This window comes from Myotis nattereri (assembly GCF_964212035.1).
Source record: "Myotis nattereri genome assembly, chromosome: 5".
NCBI classification, from domain to species: domain Eukaryota; kingdom Metazoa; phylum Chordata; class Mammalia; order Chiroptera; family Vespertilionidae; genus Myotis; species Myotis nattereri.
In genome coordinates this window covers 27,279,245-27,301,450 of record NC_138080.1, presented here as the reverse complement: position 1 = coordinate 27,301,450, position 22,206 = coordinate 27,279,245, and the positions used below count along the sequence as shown (strand labels likewise).

The 22,206-nt window shown below is 42.0% G+C and overlaps 1 protein-coding gene across 2 annotated transcripts; it reads right to left on the bottom strand.

Annotated features, from left to right (window-relative positions):
• Positions 1-1,208: 1,208 nt before the first annotated feature.
• LOC308519544 (zinc finger protein 177-like) lies at positions 1,209-20,745 on the bottom strand. 2 transcript variants are annotated; one of them, XM_081091566.1, is made up of 7 exons: positions 20,403-20,745; positions 17,231-17,407; positions 10,915-11,000; positions 10,139-10,265; positions 9,397-9,492; positions 8,616-8,704; positions 1,209-8,085 (listed from the first exon to the last, which is right to left on the bottom strand). In XM_081091566.1, the coding sequence occupies exons 6-7, from the start codon at positions 8,658-8,660 to the stop codon at positions 6,994-6,996; spliced, it is 1,137 nt and encodes a 378-aa protein (XP_080947692.1). In that variant the 5' UTR covers positions 8,661-8,704; positions 9,397-9,492; positions 10,139-10,265; positions 10,915-11,000; positions 17,231-17,407; positions 20,403-20,745; the 3' UTR covers positions 1,209-6,993. The 2 variants fall into 2 exon arrangements, with proteins under 2 accessions (XP_080947692.1, XP_080947691.1); XM_081091565.1 differs by lacking the exon at positions 9,397-9,492.
• Between the last annotated feature and the right edge of the window lie 1,461 nt (positions 20,746-22,206).

Here is a 22,206-nt window from a genome sequence, read left to right as displayed (position 1 = left end):
AGCAGGGCCCACAGTCATCTCTCCTCCCCTCACTCCACCCCCCTATTAAAACCCTTTTCCTCACAGGGCTGGCACTCTCGTCTCGCCGTTGTGTCGGTGGAAGCTGGGAGCCAGACCCGGGTCTGTAATAATAATAAAGACTCTCTGCTTTTGCATCGGACTCGGCTGGCTTCCTGTTGGTCTATTGGGGATCTTGAAATCTGGGCATAACAGTGTCTATAACCCCTGCATTGTTCAAGGGTCAACTGTAATTATAAAACACAGACTTTTAGAAGACTGATCCTTTTATTTTATACAATAAATATTTACTGAGAACTTACAATGTTTTAGGGACTAGGAACATGGTTGTGAAGTAGTCTCTGTTGTCATATAGGTTACTCTCCAGTGAAGAGTAAAATAAAGAGGTGAATCAATAAATACAGTTTAATTGTGAAAGAAGCTATGGAAACTAAGTAATATAAGTCAGGGAATCAAACAGATATTTCTATGAACACTCATGTTTACAGCAGCAATACTGACAATAAATAAAAAGTGTAAGTAACCCGAGTACCCATCAGTAGGTGAATGGATAAACAAATGTGGTATGAACATAACAGAATATTATTCAGCCTTAAAAATGAAATTCTTACACATGTATAATGTGGATGAAAATATGCTAAATGGGACAGTCCCAAAACAACAAATATTGTATAATTCCACTTATATGAGGTATCAATAGTAGTAAAATTCATGGAGATAAGAAGTAGAGTGGTGATTGGCAGGGACTAGAAGAAGGGAGGAACTGGGGAGCTCATGTTTAATGGGTAGAGTTTCAATTGGGAAGAGGAAAAAATTCTGGAGATGGATGGTGGTGATGGTTGTAAAACAAAGTGAATGTTCTTTTTTAAAAAAGTATGTTTTTACTAAGTTCAGAGAGAGAAAGGGAGAGATAGAAACGTCAATAGGCTGTCTCCTGCACGCCCTCTACTGGGAATCAAGCCCACAACCTGGGCTATGTGCCCTGACTGGGAATCAAACCAGCAACCTCCTGGTTCATGGGTCAACGCTCAACCACTGAACCTCATTGGCTGGAGACTGAATGTTCTTGATGTCAAATCGATAGAACTGTATGCCTAAAAATGGTTAAAATAGTGTATTTTACTAGTATGTTATGTATATTTAACCACAATAAAAAAGATGCAATAGAACAACAGAGCAAGACTGTGAGATTTCTTTCAGATAATATTTTTAATATCATTATAAAATAAGACGATGGCTGGGATTTTTTAGAAAAATTTTTTAGCATTAGTTCTCAAGAGTCTATTAGCATTTCTAATTCATGACAATATTGACATTCTGGTCTATATAATTATTTGTGAGTAGCTGTCTCATGTTCTGTGAGATTTTTAAGAGGTTCCTGTGGACTACCCACTAGATGCCAACTCTGTACTGTTACAACCAGAAACATCTCCAGACATTGCCAATTGTCCTGTAGGGGCAAACTCAGCCTCATTGAGAACCACTGGAAACAAATGCATGGGTGCCAGAGTTAATGGTGTAGCTTTTACAGTGATGGTAATAAAAGGAAAAGCAACATTTTAGGGAGGAAAAATGTCAGTTTAATTTTGAGTTGAGGGGTCTACAGGACCTATTATCTCAGAGGTCAATTATATTGGTCTGGTGTCCATCTGTCTGCATGGTTGGCAGTGTAAATAAAGTAATTGTATAGAATGAGAAGAAGTTGCTGCTTCGGGAATTGGCAGTTCGACAAGCTGATGCTTGGCTGAATCTCACCCAGGATTCTTCAGTTCTCAGTTATAGGGCCTCATTGGAAACTATATGCTCTCATTGGAAACTATGCCATCACAACATTAACCACCACTGTCATTCAATGATTATTTGTATAATTATTCCATCTCTTCTGAACGTTCCAGGGAATTTACACTATCACTTTTTCCTTCCTTATCCAGTTTTCCCCCAAAGTTTGCATGCAATATTATCATGTCTAATGTCATAGGAATCTTCTACATTCCCCTATCTTTCAATGAAAATGAAACATTTTTCTTTGGGTACTGTTGCAAATTTTTGGATATTGCGGCTATTAATGAGAAAACCACAGTCCTAAAATGGGGTCACTTGTGTGAAGACCTTGATAGTTAGACTTTGCAGTTCCCTTCTCCCAAAAGAAGATGGCTTGGCTTAAAATACCTCCCCCCTTTTTGCTAATGACTCATTTGCCTCACCCTTTTCCCTAATAAAACCTCCACTTGCACAACCCTTCTGGTTGTTGGATGGGATGCTGGCTGATTCCTTTATCACTCAATAAAGCCTATTCTTCAAATTTACTTGGTGGATTTTAAAAAAAAATAGGCCTATACTTTCCATTTCCACTCTCTTCAACTCATCTGGCATCTTTCTGCCTCCATCACATTTGTTCTCGTTGAGGTCAGCAGTGACATCATGTACCCAAGAAATACTAGGGGATATTTTCAAAATGCTTGATTTTACAGTAGCAATGTCACTAATGAAATTGCAATGTCTCTTTCTAGAAATAGGGACCTCTCTCATTCACTTCATTTTTTTTTTTCCTATCTGATTCTGAGGAGTAGGGTCCTTGTAACATTTAACACATCCCTCAGGAAGAAATTCCTAACTCTGAAACCAACAAGAAAAAAATTGAGATGCTCTAAATTAAATTACAACACCAGAGAATGAGAGAAAAAGACAAAATAGTTAGCCTGTTAATAGCTTTGGGCCAGCTCTGACAAAAGGCTGCCCCCATTCCTGTCTGTCTGTTGGAACTTTAGATTAACTTCCACATGGCTATTTCCACTACTAAACAAACGAGAGAATATCCAGGCACCATTGAACCCCAGGAGCTTCCACTTATCTATGCATGCACTTTCCAATCTGTTGCCCACAGCCAATCCACAGGAGTGCACACTTCCTTGCTGATTCTGTGCCTATCCCACAACTGGCCCAGGACTATAAAGTAGATTTATCCATTTTAGCATTTTATGTGTTGGTTCCCTCTCTAAAGACATACATTTTTTGGTGAACTACTTGAGGGTAAGTTGTGTGGACCCTAAGAAAGAAGATACCTACTAAGAAGGGCTCCTGGTGGCTTAACTGGACTTGATTTTTTAAACAGAGCCTAGCAGCCATTTCTATACAGAGTACTCTCACACAAACCACACTTTAGGGAGAAGCCCACATTAAGCTTCCTGCACTGTGTTTCTGCAAGCCAGTCCTCACAGAGGAATTCCTAGAATCCTATTTCAACCAATAGGACTGAGATTTTCCCATCCAATAGGAGCTGTGCAGCCATATTCATCAACATCTTCACTGACCAATCAGAATAGCTCCCTTGGGACCAGTCAGGGCAGTGCTTTTTAGACCAGTCAAACTGCAAGGATTTGGAGTCCTCCTTTGCATGAGGGCGGATTAACCAAAGACCAGGGACAGGGACTTCTGTCTATGTAAGTCAAGTCCTCTCTGCCTCTGGGAGGACACTTCCCCATTCCCCTGAAGACAAGACTTGCGATGTTTCTCTTATCAATGTTTCTAACTCTCTGTCCCTCTCCCTTCCTCTCTGTAAAAAACCAATAAAATAATTAAAAAAAAAAATGACAAGACTTGCTGGAGCTAAAACTTGGAAAGTGTCTCACTGGAGCAGAGCTGAGCATACCAGCACAGGGGCTGAGTGAGGTAGAACAGAGCAGGACAGAGCTGCCTAGCCAAAGCAGGGCCTTGCCCCAGGGCCACCTAGCCCCAGAGCCTCTAAACAGCCATGCTGTCCTGCTGCTTCATAATTGAGGTATAACAGTAGTAAGGTATTCCACAGCTGTGCTGTTTCACAATGGAGCTGTTTTGTACTAAATAAATTTTCCTTCTTTGCTATACCCCAAACTGGGAATTCCTATTGGCATAATGGTATCAGCAACCATTGGTTGACCAGGAGATAAGGTTTGTAACGATACAGATTTAATAAACAGAGTAAGGTTTATCTATCAGATAAATCTATTATACCTGATGATTACAGAATATACATTGTTTTCAACTATACTTGAAGGATTCATAAAACCTGGCCACATATGAGATCTATCAATTGAGAGTGAAATCTGTTGTAACAGAATCTTCCCACAAGAGTGGTTTAAACCAGTTTGGAGCTTTTTTTTTTTTTTTTTTTTTCATGTTACATGAAGTCCAGAAACAAGCAACCCAGGGTTGGTACAGCCAAATACTATTGTATTTCCTTGCTGTATAATCAGTAGCCTATGACTGCCATCCTTTTGGTTTATTTCCTAAGAAAGAAGAAGAGAAAAGATAAATGGAAAATGTTATGAGAAAATACCAGATGAGATGCTCCCATTTCATGGGTTTCTTTTTAAAACCCAGGAGCAGCTCTCACTCTTTCTCATTGGCCAGGACTGTGGGCTCATGGGCACTCATAGCTGCAAGGAAAGCTAGATAATTCCTTAACAAACTGTCCACACTGCCAACTTGAACACAATTGTAGTTCTGTTACTTTAAGGAAGGGAGCAATGAATATGAAACAGCAACTGGTTCTATCTGACACATTAGGCCACAAAGCAAATCTCCAACCATTTTCTATCTGAGTATGTGTAATTTAGAATCTATATCATGAAGACCATATATTGAGTGCACAATGAAATTAAATTAGAATTCTATAACTAAAAAATAATTAAAATATGCAGTTTTCACACTAAAACACATTTCTAAATCCAAGAATCTTGTATAGATCCAAGACATCTTGATGAGAATTGGACAATATTAAGTACTAAATTACAATGAAAACATTATTGATCAAAACTTCTGTGATGTAAATCAAGGGAAATTTAGAATGCTACATTACATTTTTTTTTTTTAATTAAATCTTTATTGTTCAGATTATTACATTTGTTCCTCTTTTTTCCCCCCATAACTCCCCTCCTCCCAGTTCCCGCCCCACCATCCGCAATCACTCCCCACCCACTGTCCTCATCCATAGGTGCACGATTTTTGTCCAGTCTCTTCCCGCATCTCCGACACCCCTTTCCCCCCCAAGAATAGTCAGTCCATTCCCTTTCTATGTCCCTCATTCTATTATAATCACCAGTTCATTCTGTTCATCGGATTATTTATTCACTTGATTCTTAGATTCACTTGTTGATAGATGCATATTTGTTGTTCATAATTTGTATCTTTACCTTTTTCTTCCTCTTCCTCTTCTTAAAGGATACCTTTCAGCATTTCATATAATCCTGATTTGGTGGTGATGAACTCCTTTAGCTTTTCCTTATCTGTGAAGCTCTTTATCTGACCTTCAATTCTGAATGATAGCTTTGCTGGATAAAGCAATCTTGGTTGTAGGTTCTTGGTATTCATCACTTTGAATATTTCTTGCCACTCCCTTCTGGCCTGCAAAGTTTCTGTTGAGAAATCAGCTGACAGTCGTATGGGTATTCCCTTGTAGGTAACTGGGTTTCTTTCTCTTGCTGCTTTTAAGATTCTCTCTTTGTCTTTTGCTCTTGGCATTTTAATTATGATGTGTCTTGGTGTGGTCCTCTTTGGATTCCTTTTGTTTGGGGTTCTCCGTGCTTCTTGGACCTGTAAGTCCATTTCTTTCACCAGGTGAGGGAAGTTTTCTGTCATGATTTCTTCAAATAGGTTTTTAATATCTTGCTCTCTCTCATCTTCTGGCACCCCTATAATTCTGATGTTGGTACGCCTGAAGCTGTCCCAGAGGCTCCTTACACTATCCTCGCATTTTTGGATTCTTTTTTCATTTTGCTTTTCCGGTTGGGTGTTTTTTGCTTCCTCGCATTTCAAATCATTGATTTGATTCTTGCGCTCCTCTGTTCTGCTGTCGGGAGTCTGTATAATATTCTTTATTTCAGTCAGTGTATGCTTAATTTCTAGTTGATTCCCCAATATAACATCGAGGGTCTCATTAGTTTTCTTGTAGATCTCATTAAGTTTATCGGCGGCTTCTAAACAGTTCTTGAGAGACCTTAAAAGTGTGGTTCTGAACTCTAGATCTTCCATTGACAATTTTGTCCTGTTTCTTTGTCTCCGCATTTTGTTATGCTTCCTTGGTGCACCCCCTAGTGGTCTTTGTGCGCAGTCTTATAGTTAAATCTTGTAGCTAATTCCAGGGAGGGTTTGACCTCCAGGCCAAGTGGCTATGAGAATCAGCTGTGTCAGCAGTGAGAGAACTTCTGTCCTCTAGGGAGGTGCTAATCTGGCGTTTGCCTGAGGCTATCCGGCAAATGCCTGTGTGCAGGGCTTGGGCGGGGCGGGTTGCACAGGATCAACAGGGTGGGCCGGAGAGAGCAGTGATGGCGGCTCTCAGTCCTGTCCCCAGGGGCTCTGCCTCTCTGAGTCCCAGCACCCGCTGCAAAGCTCGGAGAGAAAGCTGCACTCGCTCTGACTGAAGCCAGGCAGTCCCGCTTCTCCCGTTTGAGTCTGGGTCCCTAAAGACTCGCCCGGATCTGGAGCTCAGAGTCTGCGACTCCCTCCCGATTGAAAACGCCAACCGCGCCCTCCGCCGCCAGCCCGCTCTGCGCGCGCACTCCGCACCTCAGAATTTGACTTCAGCACTGCGCCTCCTCTGAGTGTCCGTATGCGTTTCTCTTTCCTCCTAGTTGTAGGACTTCCATTCAGCCAGCGTTCCAGTGGTTTTGGGTGATGTCCGTTCTGTCTTTTAGTTTCACTTTTGAAGTAGTTGTTCAAAGCAGCAAACTCCAGCGTTAACCTATGCCGCCATCTTGGTTCTTCTACATTTAATACTCAATTAATGAGTTGTCAAACTTTAAGGATGAAACACTCACTGATAAAGACATTCACAGAACTGTAACACTTACAAGGTTGCTCCCTGTATAAGGTTAAGTCGAGAGTTGTGCCTAAAGGCTTTCACCATTGGTCACAATGAGGTTTCTCTCCAGTGTGAGTTCTAGATTGAGGAATGAGGTGTGAAGGGCCATTTAAAGCTAGCCTGTAGTCATTTCATTCTTAAAGTTTTTGCCCGGTATGTATTCGCTTGTGCATTATAAGGTTAGTGCTGGTGCTGAATGCTTTTCCACAGTGAATACATTTATAGGGCTTTTCTCCTGTGTGAGTTCTCACATGTACCCTCAGGCAAGAAGAATTCCTAAAGGCCTTCCCACATTCTCTACATTCATACGTTTTCTCTCCAGTGTGCATTCTCTTGTGCACAATAAGATAAGAGCCCGTGCTGAAGGATTTTCCACATTGATCACACTCATAAGGTTTCTCTCCAGTGTGAGAGCGTTGATGTTTCTTAAGGGATGACTGATCAATAAAGGCTTTCCCACAGTCGCTGCATTCATAGGGCTTCTCTCCAGTGTGGGTTCTCATATGTTTTTGGAGGGAGGAAGGAACAGTGAAAGCCTTGCCACATTCCTTACAGTCATAGGGTTTCTCTCCAGTGTGAGTTCTTTTGTGCACATTAAGATGAGAGCTCTGGCTGAAGAATTTTCCACAATGATTACATTCATAAGGCTTCTCTCCAGTGTGTGATCTCACATGTTTCTTAAGGGAAGAGTGAAAAATGAATATTTTCCCACAGTCACTACATTCATAAGGTTTCTCTGCAGTGTGAAGTCTCTCACATTTCTGAAGGGACAAGGGGCCAGTAAAAACCTTCCCATGTTTATCACATTTTAAGCTTCCCTTCTCAGTACACGAGTTTTTGTGCACTCTAAGGGAAGGTCTTTGTCCATAGTCACTGCATTCACAGAGTTTCTCTCCAATAGGGTTTTGCACATGTCCTGAAAAGGAAGAGTGTAAGCTGAAGGACAGAAGACATTGATTACACTCAGATTTCTCTCCTGTGAGAGTTCTTGAGTGTTCCCTACAGGATGACTCTAGATTGAAAACTCTGCCACAGTCAATAAATTCAGAAATGTTGTCTTCAGAGTGAGTACTCATATGACTCCTAAGAGTTAAGAAATGGTCAAAATCTTTCCTGTATTCTTTATATTTGTAGCATTTCTGTCCCTTGCAATATCTTGTACAAATAAGGTGACAGTTCTTTCTGAAGAATTTTCCATAGTGATCAAATTCCAAAGGGTGAGTTGGTGCCTGTTGAATAAGGATTAAAAGGTGAACTAAAGCTTTCTTACTTTCATTACACTTATGAGAATTCGTTTCCATGTGGATTCTGCCACATATAAGAAGTCCATTATTATGACTGACATTTTTACCAATTCTATGGCATATGTACGATTTTTGCCCTAGTAATTCCTTCAATTTGAATGAGCTGAATGCTTCCCAAGCCTCACTGTATTCATTCCAATCAAAGGGCATCCTAAATACAGAGTTTCTATAATGGTGAGTAAGGAATAAATGACTTATGTATTAATTAAAAACAAATCACATTTAAGTAAATGTTTATTCTTTGGTATTCTCTTTGAAGCTGCTTACTGTGAGGCAGCAAGTGTTGAGGTAGGATTGGAGATTTCTCAAATTCTGAGAGATTCATAGTCTTCCCTGAGACAGCTCTCTGCCACTTGCTTCAACTGCCTCTCCTTGTATGGGTGCTGCTGCTGTTTTAATTTACTGAAATTTACAGACTTCTCATAATATAAAAAGCCATCCCTAGTAAATCTTACCATTTTTATGCCGTTAGAAGTTTTTTCCTCAGGAACATTCTGCATAGCAATTGAATGTTTTGATTTAAGTTGAGTAGCCCAGCCTGAAACTGAAGGAGGAAAATTTTTATAACTATTGGGAGAAAAAAGTAGGGATGAAAGAAAAAATAAGGTAAATACTCTGTGGATTTGTTTTCAAATAATAACACTAAATATAGAAAGAAAAATGTGAATGAGAAGATGAAACCAATGACCAGAGTAACTGACAAGAACAAGCAATGGAAATGGGAGGTATTTTACTTAGAAAGGATTCTGGAGGTTTGAGACAATAAGAGAGGGTATTACCTGGAAAGCAAAGTAGGGAGGACTGAACAGAAATTATTCAAGGAAATGTGAAATTGAAAGAGAAATTAAGCTCGCTAGCATGGCTCAATGGTTGAGTGTGGACCTATGAAGCAGGAGGTCAAGGTTCTCAGGGCATATGCCTGTGTTGGGGGCTCAATCCCCAGTGTGGGGTGTGCAGGAGGCAGCTGATCAATGATTCTTTCTCATCATCATTAGTTTCTATCTCTCTCTCCCTTTCCCTTCCTCTCTGAAATACATAAAAAAAAATATTTTTTTTAAAATAAAGAGGAATTAAAAGTCTTTCTGAGATCAAATCAGAACAGGAATGAATGGAAATATGTTGAAAGAAGGAAAGCCCACAAAATCGCCTCAGCGTCCTTTTCCCATATTGCCATTCCGAAATGCACCACCAGTTATGGCTGCTCCACACAGTGACTCCCTTCTGCTTGGGGCTCACCTGAACAGGCCCCTTGGAGAATTCTTCTCTTCCCTGGCCTCAGTTCTTACTGCTCCAGCTCAGTGGTAAGACTGTATTTGCAGAGATGATACCCTGCTAATGAAAAAGATGTGATTTTGGAGCACTGAGAAGGAGGCAAGAAATCTTTCCATAAAACTGATTCCAATACTCTGGTCTGAAGTGGCAAGTGCAACTTTAGGAGCAGCAAAACAGATCGGATCAGAGAGCTTTCACAGGGCCCCAAAACAAACACCATATTCCATGTCTCTTATGGGACTGACCCTTGAAATCCAAGGCGAAGATCAGATATACAATGCAAATTACCTAATCTTTTAATGATAGAGAAAATGAATTCAGTGCATTTTCATGGGAAGCCATGAGACTGCCCCATAAGGGCAGGAACCACCCATTTGGGGTTCACCACATATTGTTATTCTTTTCTTATTTTAAAAAAAGATTTTTTTTAATTGAGTTTTAGAGAGAGAGAGAGAGAGAGAGAGAGAGAGAGAGAGAGAGAGAGAGAGAAACATGGATGTGAAAGCAAAACATTGATCAGCTACCTCCTACTGGGGACCAAACCTAAAACCCAGGAATCAAACCGGCAACCTTTGGTGCATGGGAGGACACTCAAGCAACTGAGCCACACCTGGCAGAACTTGTTATTCTTTTCACAGATCCTGGAACATGATATATGATAAACTATCTGCTGCATGTAGAGATGAATAAATGAGGCCAATCTTACCCACAGAGGCCAGGTTCCTAAAGTTCTCCATCATCACATCTCTGTACAGGATTTTCTGAGCAGAGTTCAGGAGTGCCCACTCCTCCTGAGAGAAGTCCACCGCTACTTCCTCAAAGGTCACCAAGTCCTGAAACGTCACACACATTCTGCCTTAGCCAACCATTCTTCATCCACTGAGCCAAAAGAATGGTGAGAGAGGCTTCCAGGACTGGGGAAGGAGACTCAGTGCACTGGAAGCTCAGACATGCTTTGGAAGCCTCTCATGGTCTGCCCCAGAGCTCAGTTCTTGGAACTCTCCTCTCTCACTCTCACTCCCTGGACCATCTCATTCAAGCTCATGGTTTGACCAGCTTTTCTAACACACAGTTGACTTGATATTTCCACACTTAGATTCTGAGGACTCTTAAAATCTTATTCAAGATCTAGTACAGACTGAGTGTACAACAGGATGAGAAAACATATTTGGAAAATGAACAAATGTTTCCTCTAGTGAAAAATCTCTCTTTTCCTTCATAGCACCCCACAGTATATAAAACATACTCAATCTGGAGGACTATCTGGAAAAACATTAACAAATGTTGTAGTAATAGAAGCCTTTCGTAAGGCATTTGCTCTCCCATTCTAAGAAGCCCAGAGAACTGAGGAAGCCTGAGGCCGGCCCAGTAGGACTGGGAAGCTGTGGGTCATGGGCAAGAGATGTGTTCTTTGGGGACAGCAATGTTTTGTTTTGTTTTTTGTGGTTTTTTTTTTCTGAAAGAGTATAATTTCCCACATACCTGTGACCAAGATGTCAGCAATCCTGCACCCATTCTTCCCTTTCTGTGTCTCCCTCCTCACCTGGCAGAGTTCTGAGCAAGCAGAGCTAGAGAAAAAGAAAGAAACCATGAGAGTCTAGGCCTGACAGTCAACAGTTACAGACCTGCAACTTCCTCACACTAGCTGCAGAGTAACCGCACACACAGGCACATATACATACACACAGTTTGCTCTTAAGATTTTATATCTCCCTATCCAAGAACAATTAGGAATTGGGAATATAGTATATATTTATTATTTATTTTTTTAAACTTTTTCCTAAAATGAACCACAAAAAAATGCCTAGAGTCAGTAACAACTCAAGAGCAATGAACCCCTCTAGTGTCAAAATGCTTCTAAATGCCATTTGCCTATGAGAGAAACCAGGACTCATTTTGGAAATAGCTGAGTCCAATGTAAAACAGGAGATGTTCACGATGATCCTGGAACATCTTATAGCAGAAAGCAAGGAGCCTCTCAAAGATAGATGGGGTTACCCCTTTTCCCTTTTGCAATTAATAAAGATCTTATTAACTAGGGGATAATTTAAGACTTCATAAATAAGCTGAAGAACTTTATAAATGAAGGATTGAGCTGACACCAGAATCAACTGATAAATATTAACATCACAAAAGAGGCATCTGGATATCATGTGAGTTCTGACATGATGCAACAAGAAACAGCAACAACTATAGAATATTTTTGCCTCCAAAAAACACAATCTGACAAATCCTTTAACCTAATTAACAGTTTATGGGAAAGGGGAAGAGGAGAAACCCAGGGACATGTTAAATGACATCTGAGGAAACAATTAGCCAACCCATTTTGGGGTAGAAAGAGGACAGGTGAACTGTTACTGATAAAGACACATAAACATTCACTGCAACGTGTGCACCTTAAATCTTGATTCCAACAACGCCAACTGTAAAAACACAGTTTGAGACATTTGGAGTGAACTGAACACAAATAGGGTACATGGTATTGGTAAAGAGAAAAGCAGCCCCTGACATTCAGGATTTAACAACAGCAACAGAGACAGGGCCACTCTGTAATCATGTCTGAGCACAGACAAAACATAAACATTATCCAGGCCTCAAAAAGGATCTTGCCTTGGCCAGTTTTGGTCAGTAATTAGAGTGTTGCCCCGGGGACCGAATGGGTTTGATTCCCTGTTAAGGGCACATACCTGGGTTGTGGGTTCAATCCTGGCTGTGGTGGGGGGCGAGAGCAGGAGGCAACTCTCTCTCTCTCTCTCTCTCTCTCTCTCTCTCTCTCTCTCTCTCTCCCCCCCCCGCCCCAACTCCTCCCTTCCGTCCACACTGTCTGGAAATCAATGGGAAAAAATATTCTTGGGGTGCATGTGGGAGGCAACCAACTGATGTGTCTCTCACATTGATGCTTCTTTCTCTTTCCCTGCCCTTCCCTCCCTTCCTTCCACTCTGTCTGAAAATCAGTGGGGAAAAAAAAATCCTCCGATGAGGATTAAAAAATTCTTGGGGTACACTCGTTGAAAATTGCTGCTCTCTCTATATAAACTGAATAGCCCTAAAATAATTTTAAAAAATGAACAAGATGGTGATGGTTGCATGATATTGTGAATATAATTAATGCCATTGAATTGTGTGTTTTAAAATGGTTATAATGGCAAATTTTATGTTATAGATTTACCATAATAAAAATGTAAAAAATTAAATAATCTGGACTGTGCTGAACCCTTCAGAGAGGCTCCAGGTCTCTCCAGCCCCAAATAACTCACTGCCCAAAGAGAAAACACTGAGGTTTTAAAAGTCAGTTCTGCTATTCAAAAAGAGAATTCCAATCTGACTCCAAATATTCCAGGTATTGGACACACTTATGAAGATTCTGGCTACTTACACTATACTTCAATATACTTGGTTTCCTATGATTGCCTATTACTAATATTAGTAGAGGCAATAATATCTTATACAATTTACAAGGCAATAATTAGGTAATTGCTCAATTAATACTTGACAAAGGAGGCAAGAGCATATAATGGAATAAAGACAGTCTCTTCAATAAATGGTGTTTGGAAAATTGGACAGGTACATGTAAAAAAATGAAACTAGACCACCAACTTACACCATACACAAGAATAAACTCAAAATTGATAAGACTTAAATGTAAGTTGTAAAACCATAAAAGTCTTAGAAGAAACCATAGGCAGCAAAATCTCAGACATCTCTCGTAGCAATATCTTTACCAATACATCTCCTAGGGCAGTGGTCGGCAAACTGCGGCTCGCGAGCCACATGCGGGTCTTTGGCCCCTTGAGTGTGGTTCTTCCACAAAATACCACGTGTGGGAGCACACGTACAGTGCGATTGAAACTTCGAGGCCCATGCGCAGAAGTCGGTTTTTGGCCTGGGCGAGTCTATTTTGAAGAAGTACTATTGATATTTGGCTCTGTTGACTAATGAGTTTGCTGACCACTGTCCTAGGGCAAAGGAAACTAAGAAGAAAATAAACAAATGGATTGCATAAAAATAAAAAGCTTCTGCACAGAAAAAGAAACCATCAACAAAATGAAAGAGCATGGGAGAACATATTTGCCAATGATATATCCGATAAGGAGTTAATTTCCAAAATATATAGGGAATTCATACAACTTAACAAAAGGAAGACAAACAATCCAATAAAAAAAATGGGCAAAGGATCTAAATAGACACTTCTCCAAAGTGGACATTTAGAATGCCAAGAGACATATGAAAAAAACGCTCAGTCACTGATTATCCAAGAGATGCAAATTAAAACGACAATGAGGCACCACCTCACACCTGTCAGAATGGCTATCATCAACAAATCAACAAATGACAAGTGTTAGGGAGGATGTGGGAAAAAGGGAACCCTAGTACGTGTTGGTGGGAATACAGACTGGTGCAGCCACTGTGGAAAACAATATGGAGTTTCCTCAAAAAATTAAACATGGAAGTGAAATAAGCCAGTCAGAGAAAGATAAGTATAATATGATCTCACTCAAAAGTGGAATCCGCCGAAACTGGTTTGGCTCAGTGGCTAGAGCGTCGGCCTGCGGACTGAAGGGTCCCGGGTTCGATTCCGGTCAAGGGCATGTGCCTTGGTTGCGGGCATATCCCCAGTGGGAGATGTGCAGGAGGCAGCTGATCGATGTTTCTCTCTCATCGATGTTTCTAACTCTCTATCTCTCTCCCTTTCTCTCTGTAAAAAAATCAATAAAATATATTTAAAAAAAAAAGTGGAATCCAGTGAATAAAATAAACTGATGAACAAAATAGATTCATAGAAACAGAAGGAAGGAACAGACTGTCAAATCTCAGAGGGAAGGCAGGGAGGGTGGGTGTGTGCCTGAAGAGATCAACCAAAGAACTTGTATGCATATATGCATAACCCATGGACACAAACAATAGGGTGTTGAAGGCCTGGGGCTGGGGTCGGGGGTGGGCTAGAAGAGGTCAATAGGGGAAAAAAGGGGACATATGTAATACTTTTAACAATAAAGATTAAAAAAAAAAAAAAAGAATCACATATGCCTTTTCCCTCACTTTGAAGAACTTTTCCCCACTGTCTTCAGCACTTCTCTTTGTTCCACCTGAAAGATCAGACCACGTGTGCATAGTTGATGTCTTCCTCTCACTGAAAGGTCCTTCATGTTAAGAACATGGAAAGGGATATCAAATACTTTCATAAATCACGGGCCAAGATTCTGCTCTTCAGGGATATCAAATACTGTTGGTTATAACTTGAGAAACAACAAAATTTTCATGTAACTCTACCATACCAGTAAACTTCCAAATGACACTAAAACTTTCAAAAGCAAACACATACTCTCTCTCTCTCAATATACTTAAAAAGGGTTGCTGGTATTTACCTGAAATCCAGGCTCAAACTTGTATATACATTTTTGAGGTCTTAAGCCTTCTATCCATAGAGAAAATAAAACTAGTACAATGAACAAATCTTCATTTTCATGAGAAAGCCGCTTGAGAGTAAGGTCTGTAAGAGCAGAAACAATGACTTCTCTGTCTACCGGGGCATTCCCATTAATCAGCAGAGTGCCTGTAATAGAGTCACTTAAGAAATATTTGTTCCAGAAAAAATTTAAATGAAGAAATGGTACCAGTCCTACCTACTGCAACCAGATTCTCATAGTTCCCCAGCACCACATCTCTGTATAGATTTCTCTGAGTTTAAACTAGCAAAGTCCATTCCTCCTGGTTGAATTCCAAAGCTACATCCTCAAAGGTCACTGTCACAAATGTTCTAGCATCAGGCAATTGCCTCGATCAACATTCACTGGAGAAAGAGGGAGACCCTATGCCTGACAGGGTTCCATGTTTTCCCATCATCATCTCCCCCATGGCTCAATGGTCCTCATGCCCCTTCTCTCTACTTGGACATATTCACTAGTAATCTCATTCAGTCACACAGCTTTAAGAGCATTTCTTTCACCTGAATGAATGTAATTATCTCCCACAACTAGACTGTGACCCCTTCTGGTCTTATTTTTCTCTATTGACAGGATTTAGCATAGTCCTGAACATACATCTTTCCTTTGTGTGTCCTCAGAATCACAAATTCTGAGTAGGCATGCCCACTCTCTGTGTATCATAACAAAATTAGAGCACACACTTAGAGCACAGAATCAGACTAAACTAGTAAATACTGGGATAACAGTATCATTTCCCTATGTAATCTGTCAACCACATGAGAAGCCCTGAGACCTGAGAAAATTAAACTGGGGACTCAGTCCCTTAGCAGGTCCTATTTGTATTAAGAAGCTCCATTCTAGCCCTAGCTGGTTTGACTGAGTGGATAGAGCCTGTGGACTGACGGGTCCTGGGTTCGATTCCAGTCAAGGGTACATGCTCAGGTTACAGGCTTGATCCCTAGTAGGGGGCGTGCAGTAGGCAGGCAATCAATGATTCTCTCTCATCATTGATATTTCTCTCTCTCTCCCCCTCTCTCTTCCATCCTAAAATCAATAAAAAAATATATATTTTTAAAAAGAAGCTCCAACCCACTAGAAGGAAACATGTCTACCTGGTAGGATGAAGTATATGTTTTAATAAAGGAATACATTTCCTATTTACCTGAGAATAATGTGTCAGACATCCAGTGATAATCTTTTTCCCCTTGGGCTTCTCTTAATGAAGACAGAAAAAGTCTGAAAATAGACAACCTTGAGAAGAAATTAAATCTGAAAACTTAGGCTGCCCCCCGATTGATGTTTCTCTCTCATCAATGTTTCTATCTTCTATCCCTCCCCCTTCCTCTCTTTCTAAAAAAAAAATCAGTAAAAATATAAAAACAAACAAACTTAGATTGCCTAGTTTCCACATTCACAAACCTGGAAGCACCATTTCACACTAATTCTAAATGGATGGACACACACATACACATTTGGATGGACGGATAGACAAACACATACACATACACATACAGCTCCCATAAAATGCCCAAGCAGCCCATCTTATCTGAAATCAGAAAAGTAGTTTTGGATTTAATAAATAAGAGGAAGAATTTAATAATCCCATTTTACAGATAAAGAAATTAAAATCCAGGGAGGCAGAGTTGTTTGCCAACAATGATAAAACTCATCAAATGATTAAGCAGAACCTCTCTTATAAAAATACTAGAGGCCTGGTGCACGAATTCGTGCACGGGTGGGGTCCCTCAGTCTGGCCAGCGATTGGGGCCAATCAGGGCTGGTTGGGGCCAGTGGGGGCTGGCTGGGTTGGGGAGGACCACGGGAGGTTGGCCAGCTGGGGGAGGTTGGCTGTGGGAGTGCACTGACCACCAGGGGGCAGCTCCTGCATTGAGCGTCTGCCCCCTGGTGGTCGGTGCATGTCATAGCGACCAGTCATTCGGTCAACGGGTTGTAATGGCCACTTAGGCTTTTATATATACAGATACATACATACCCATCCTTCTCAAATCCCAGGATTTAGGCATTCTTATCTACTTAATCTCCCTCTTCTAGAAAGCCTAGAAGCAGGACTGCTTAGACCAGGGGTGGGCCAACTTTTTGACTCGAGGGCCACAATGGGTTCTTAAACTGAACCGGAGGGCCGGAACAAAAGCATGGATGGAGTGTTTGTGTGAACTAATATAAATTCAAAGTAAACATCATTACATAAAAGGGTACGGTCTTTTTTTTTTTTTAGTTTTATTCATTTCAAACGGGCCGGATACGGCCCGCGGCCATAGTTTGCCCACGGTTGGCTTAGACCCTGCACAAGACAACTGTTCATGGGCTAGACTAGAGTAAGATCTCTGAAAGGAACATCAACAAGGACTTACCACAAGGAGAAAGGTCAATGGCCAGCATCCTGTGAGTCTGAGAGGAACCTGCCTGAACACTTCTTGTTCCCAAAGTCTCTTCAAGAGAGTATGTTTCAAATTCAATTCCTCTTGATTAAGTAGTAATGGGAAGTCTTGCCTCATACTTTCAATCTTTAGGCAGCAATCATTAGTCATCTGTCATCAAGCAGAAAATGAAATGATATATGTGAAAGCCACAAGAAACTCCATACTACACCATCCGAACATAAATAATAATTTACAGAGTACCCAACGTGTGCCAGAAACATTGATAACTCATCCAATTACCACCATTGAATAGTTGAGGGAATCTTATTCAGACAGGAGTAGTAATTAGCCTAAGATGACCAATTAGGAAGTGGTGAGCTAGAGTTTGAATACATATTACTCTGTCATAAAGATCTGAGGCTCTGGACAATATTGTATAATTTTGAATTGAGTGGCTAACGTCAGTCATGCGGGTGCTGCATGCCTACATTACAGATCCCATTAAAAACCTAAACACCGAAAGTTAGGTGCTATAGACTAAATGTTAAATGTTTATGTCTCAACCCCCTTCCCCAATTCATATATTGAAACCTAATCTCCAGTGTGATGGTATTTGGAGGTAGGGCCTTGAGGTCATGATTAGTGGGATTACTGCCCTTATAAAAGAGATCCCAGAGATCTCCCTTGCCCCTTCTGCCATGTGAGGACACAACGAAAAGACAGCCATCTATTAACCACAAAGTGGGTCCTCACCAGACACTAAATCTGCTGACACCTTGATCTTGGTTTTCCCAGCCTCTAGAATGCTGAGAAATGTGTTGTTTATAAGCCACCAATCTGCCACATTTTTGTTACAGCAGCCCAATTGACCAGACATACATCCGGCAAGATTCCTTGATCGGCAGCTATTGACTGTAATATAGTAAATGAAAGTTCAAGAATATGTTGTGAGACTACAAAAGAAAAATGTATAGAAGGGAGGGTTGGAAGGAAAGCTCCTATTCACAGAGGACTGCCAGCTAAAGAATGAAGAAGGAATGACAGAATTTGAAAAAAACACATTTGTATCCCCTAATATAAAAATAGGTTAAAAAAATAAAAACAGGTTAAGGCAAAAATCAATAACTGATGCTAAAACCACTGGGTAAAAGGCTTTGGGGAACAAAGTGTCACCCATAGATTACCACAAGGAAAAATGTGGCTTAACATCACTAATGAACAGCGGGATTTAAGTGAATTTAAGTGTCTCCCAATGAGATGAAGCACACATCACCCAGGAAACTTTCAAGTCTCTAAACCTGTGTAGTACAACTTGATAGCCACAGGCTAGCTCAGCCGTGGGCAAACTACGGCCCGCGGGCCGAATCCGGCCCGTTTGAAATGAATAAAACTAAAAAAAAAAAGACCGTACCCTTTTATGTAATGATGTTTACTTTGAATTTATATTAGTTCACACAAACACTCCATCCATGCTTTTGTTCCGGCCCTCCGGTCCAGTTTAAGAACCCATGGTGGCCCTTGAGTCAAAAAGTTTGCCCACCCCTGGGCTAGCTAATGCCACTGAGGAACTGAATTTTTAACTTTATTCACTTTTAATTCCGTTTAGAAATAAAATTGATTCCGTTACTAAAAAACTTTTCAGTATGTCTGAAACATCTGAGTTTGTAAATTTACTTTTTTCAACAGTAAATTTTATAAAATCTAAATACAGATGAAGAATTTCCAATGAAAATTTAGCATCCACATGAGATGTGCTGTAAATGTAAAATACACGCTAGATTTCAATCAGTTAGTAAAAAAGAAATGTGAAAGTTCTTAAAAGCTCTATTAGCCCTGCTGGTTGAGCACCCACCCACCAACCAAGAGGTCACCAACCAAGGGGTCACGGGTTGGATTCCCAGTCAGGCACATGCCTGGGCTTTGGGCTTGATCCCCAGGCGGGGGCGTGCAGGAGGCAGCCCATCGAGGTTTCTCTCTCATCAATGTTTCTCTTTCTCCATCCCTCTCCCTTCCTCTCTCTCTCAAATCAATAAAAACATATTTAAAAATAAATAAGAGTTCTAGCAATACTTTTATATTGACTACATTAGTTATTAATTTCACTAATCATTTTCTATTGATAACTGAGTATGCTGGGTTACATAAATTATTGAAAAGAAAGTCACATGCATTTTTAATTTTTCTAACTTGTAAACATTTTTTAAATTACATGTATACCTTGCATTGTATTTGTATTACAGAATACTGCTCCGGATCCGACATGGACTTCACAAGAACTCCAAGAGGCAGACAAGTCAAACAAAATCACAGCAAACAGCACTGCATCAGAGCGCAGACATCTTACAATACAGGGGTTGGCAAAAATAGCTTTACAGTTTCAGTACGGAAAGAGACGCGAATGTTATGATTATTACAACAGCTTTATTAACCCAAAGGAACGCCGCGGACAGCTGTAAGCCTACTATTGACAACCCCTGTATAGCTCTCCTGGCATCTTCAACAATCAAAATTAAATTTTAAGAAATGCAGGGAAATGTTTTGGGCGTAGTAAAGAGATTGGAAAACAACATGCAACGTGTGGTCTTGTTCGGATCGATGCTAGCTCCAAAAAAACCCCCTGATGCTTCTCTCAAAGATACTTTTCTGGGAAACTGGAGGAATCTGATTTTCTCGGGTGGACAATGGAGTTTCTTTCTGTTTTGGAAGGAGACAGCCCTCGTTCTTAGGAGGCGCATGTTTAAGGGGTGAAGCGAGTGTCTGCAATCTGCCCCTCACTGGCTCATCATCACCAGAATCGACATCCAGAACGACAAGCGAGACACATCGTGACCGTCAGTGACTGTAGATCAAGGGTGCACCTGCCGCTGCAGGCAGAGTTCCTCCCGATGGGAATTTCTAAACGAGAACCACCCGCCCGTCCAAACCCACCGAACTCAGGGCTGGTTCCACCTCGACTTCTGCTCGCAGCGAAGTCAGCGCGCACCAGCTATTCTCCCGGAGACGCCCCGCTCAGCGCCGGGGGTTGCAGGGCTCCGCGAGGAGCAGACTCGAGACCCGAGAGGCAGCCGCCGTCCCCGCGGTCAGCGCGAGAGTCAGTCTTTCATTCACCCGCGTGCACCCAGCCACCGGGAAAGGCTCCTCTCTCCCCCGGAACGCAACTTACCAAACTCAATCACCGACACCCCGGGGGGAAAATCCACGGAGGGCGCCCCGGACCCGACGGGAGTGCCGGCTGCGGGGACCGGGCACCCGAGGCCGCAGTCAGCGACGCGAAGGACGGTCTTTCCTTCTCAGGAAAGGGCGCAAACGGTGACTGACCTGGAGGCTTTGCTAAAGGGGAGGCGGCCGACCCGCCCGCCCGCAGCTGCTGCGGGGACCCCGCAGGCCGAGCCCCTCCGAGGAGGGGGAATCGCCCCGCAGCGCCCCCCGGAGGCCCGAGGGGCCGAGTCAGAGCGCGCAGGGCCGGGCTAACGCGCAAGGCCAGCCCCGGTGACCCCGCCTCCCGCTACGTCAGACGCCCGCCGGCCCGCCCGCTCGCAGTTAACAGTGCCGTCGCGCGCGCACACGCCAACGTGCACACGCACGCTCGCTAGGTCTCCTTGAGCGACGTAAGGGGCGGAGCCTCGGAGGTTTGGACCAACCCGGGAATCGCCTGCCAGGAGATTGACATGAAAGGTGCGGCTGTGTTGCCCTGGCCAGTTTGGCTCAGTGGATAGAGCGTCAGCCTGCAGACTGAAGGGTCCCGGGTTCGATTCTGGCCAAGGGCACATGCCCAGGTTGTGGGTTCGATCCCCAGTGGGGGTCATGTAGGAGGCAGCCAATCAGTGATTCTCTCTCATCATTGATGCTCCTATCTCTCTCCCTCTCCCTTCCTCTCTGAAATCAATAAAAATATATTTAAAAAGAGAAGGAAAGGTGCTGTGGCCGAGGACTGCGGTGGTTTATTTTCTTCCCTGGCCCCTGCCTCTTGCACATCTTACGGGAAAAACAATTGTTCTGTAGACTAAAAAGTAAGATCGCTAGATGGTCATCACTAAAAATTTGCTAGGGGTGGCGGGAGAAGAAACGATCGCAACCCGGTGCATGCATGCCGGAGACCGATTCCAGCATGTCATAATTTCAAGAATTTCGTCAAAAGGTTGATGAGACTTAGGGACTCAACCGGGTTGAGTCACACATGTAGTCAGCTGTTGGGAATGGCTAAAGGCATTTCCCCAAACCTGAATAGGAAACTGATTGTGGCTGCCAGACAGTTAAAGGGCATCTTAATCTACATGTTATTGCCTCCTACTGGCCAAGAGCTTGAACAGCCATAGGCTAATTCCCCCATTCTGACAATGCTTCTGTACCCTTTGAAACCTTACCCTTTGAAGTGTATTATCTCCACCTTGCCTTAGGACAAATTGTGTTAATAAAAGCAAGGGTCCTAGACAAGGAGGCACTCTTCAGTTCCTTTAGCTGAAGGTCCTCTGACCCCCAATGCCTTTCAAAATTGTATCTTGTCTCCAGACTCTTTATTAGTCTCTGGATTCCTATGTCATCTACACACAGCCTTTTCCAGATTCCTGAACCCTTCTAGATGCTGGGACAAAAACCCTGGCACATGCAGACATGACAAGCCATGTGGCCTGCAAGCGAAGACGGAGGGGTATTCATAGAAGGGAGATAAGAAAAGGGGAAGTTAGAGCCGCAGAACTTCATTATGTAAACAGTTCTTTCTGTAGGGTTCTCCCAATGACAGTGTGAGAACTTCCATAACTCTAGCTCTTCCCAGGGACCCGCCTGATTATGTTCCCTTAAAGTTCCATTTCGTCTTTATCGATGCACATTTTGCTGCATAAGTAAATGCATCTTACTCCTGTTGGCACCATTGTTGCTAAACTTTCCCCATGGAGATGATGGATACAATCACTGCATAACTACATGCCCTTTTCATTAATTCACTGTTGGTGATTCAGCTTTTCAAT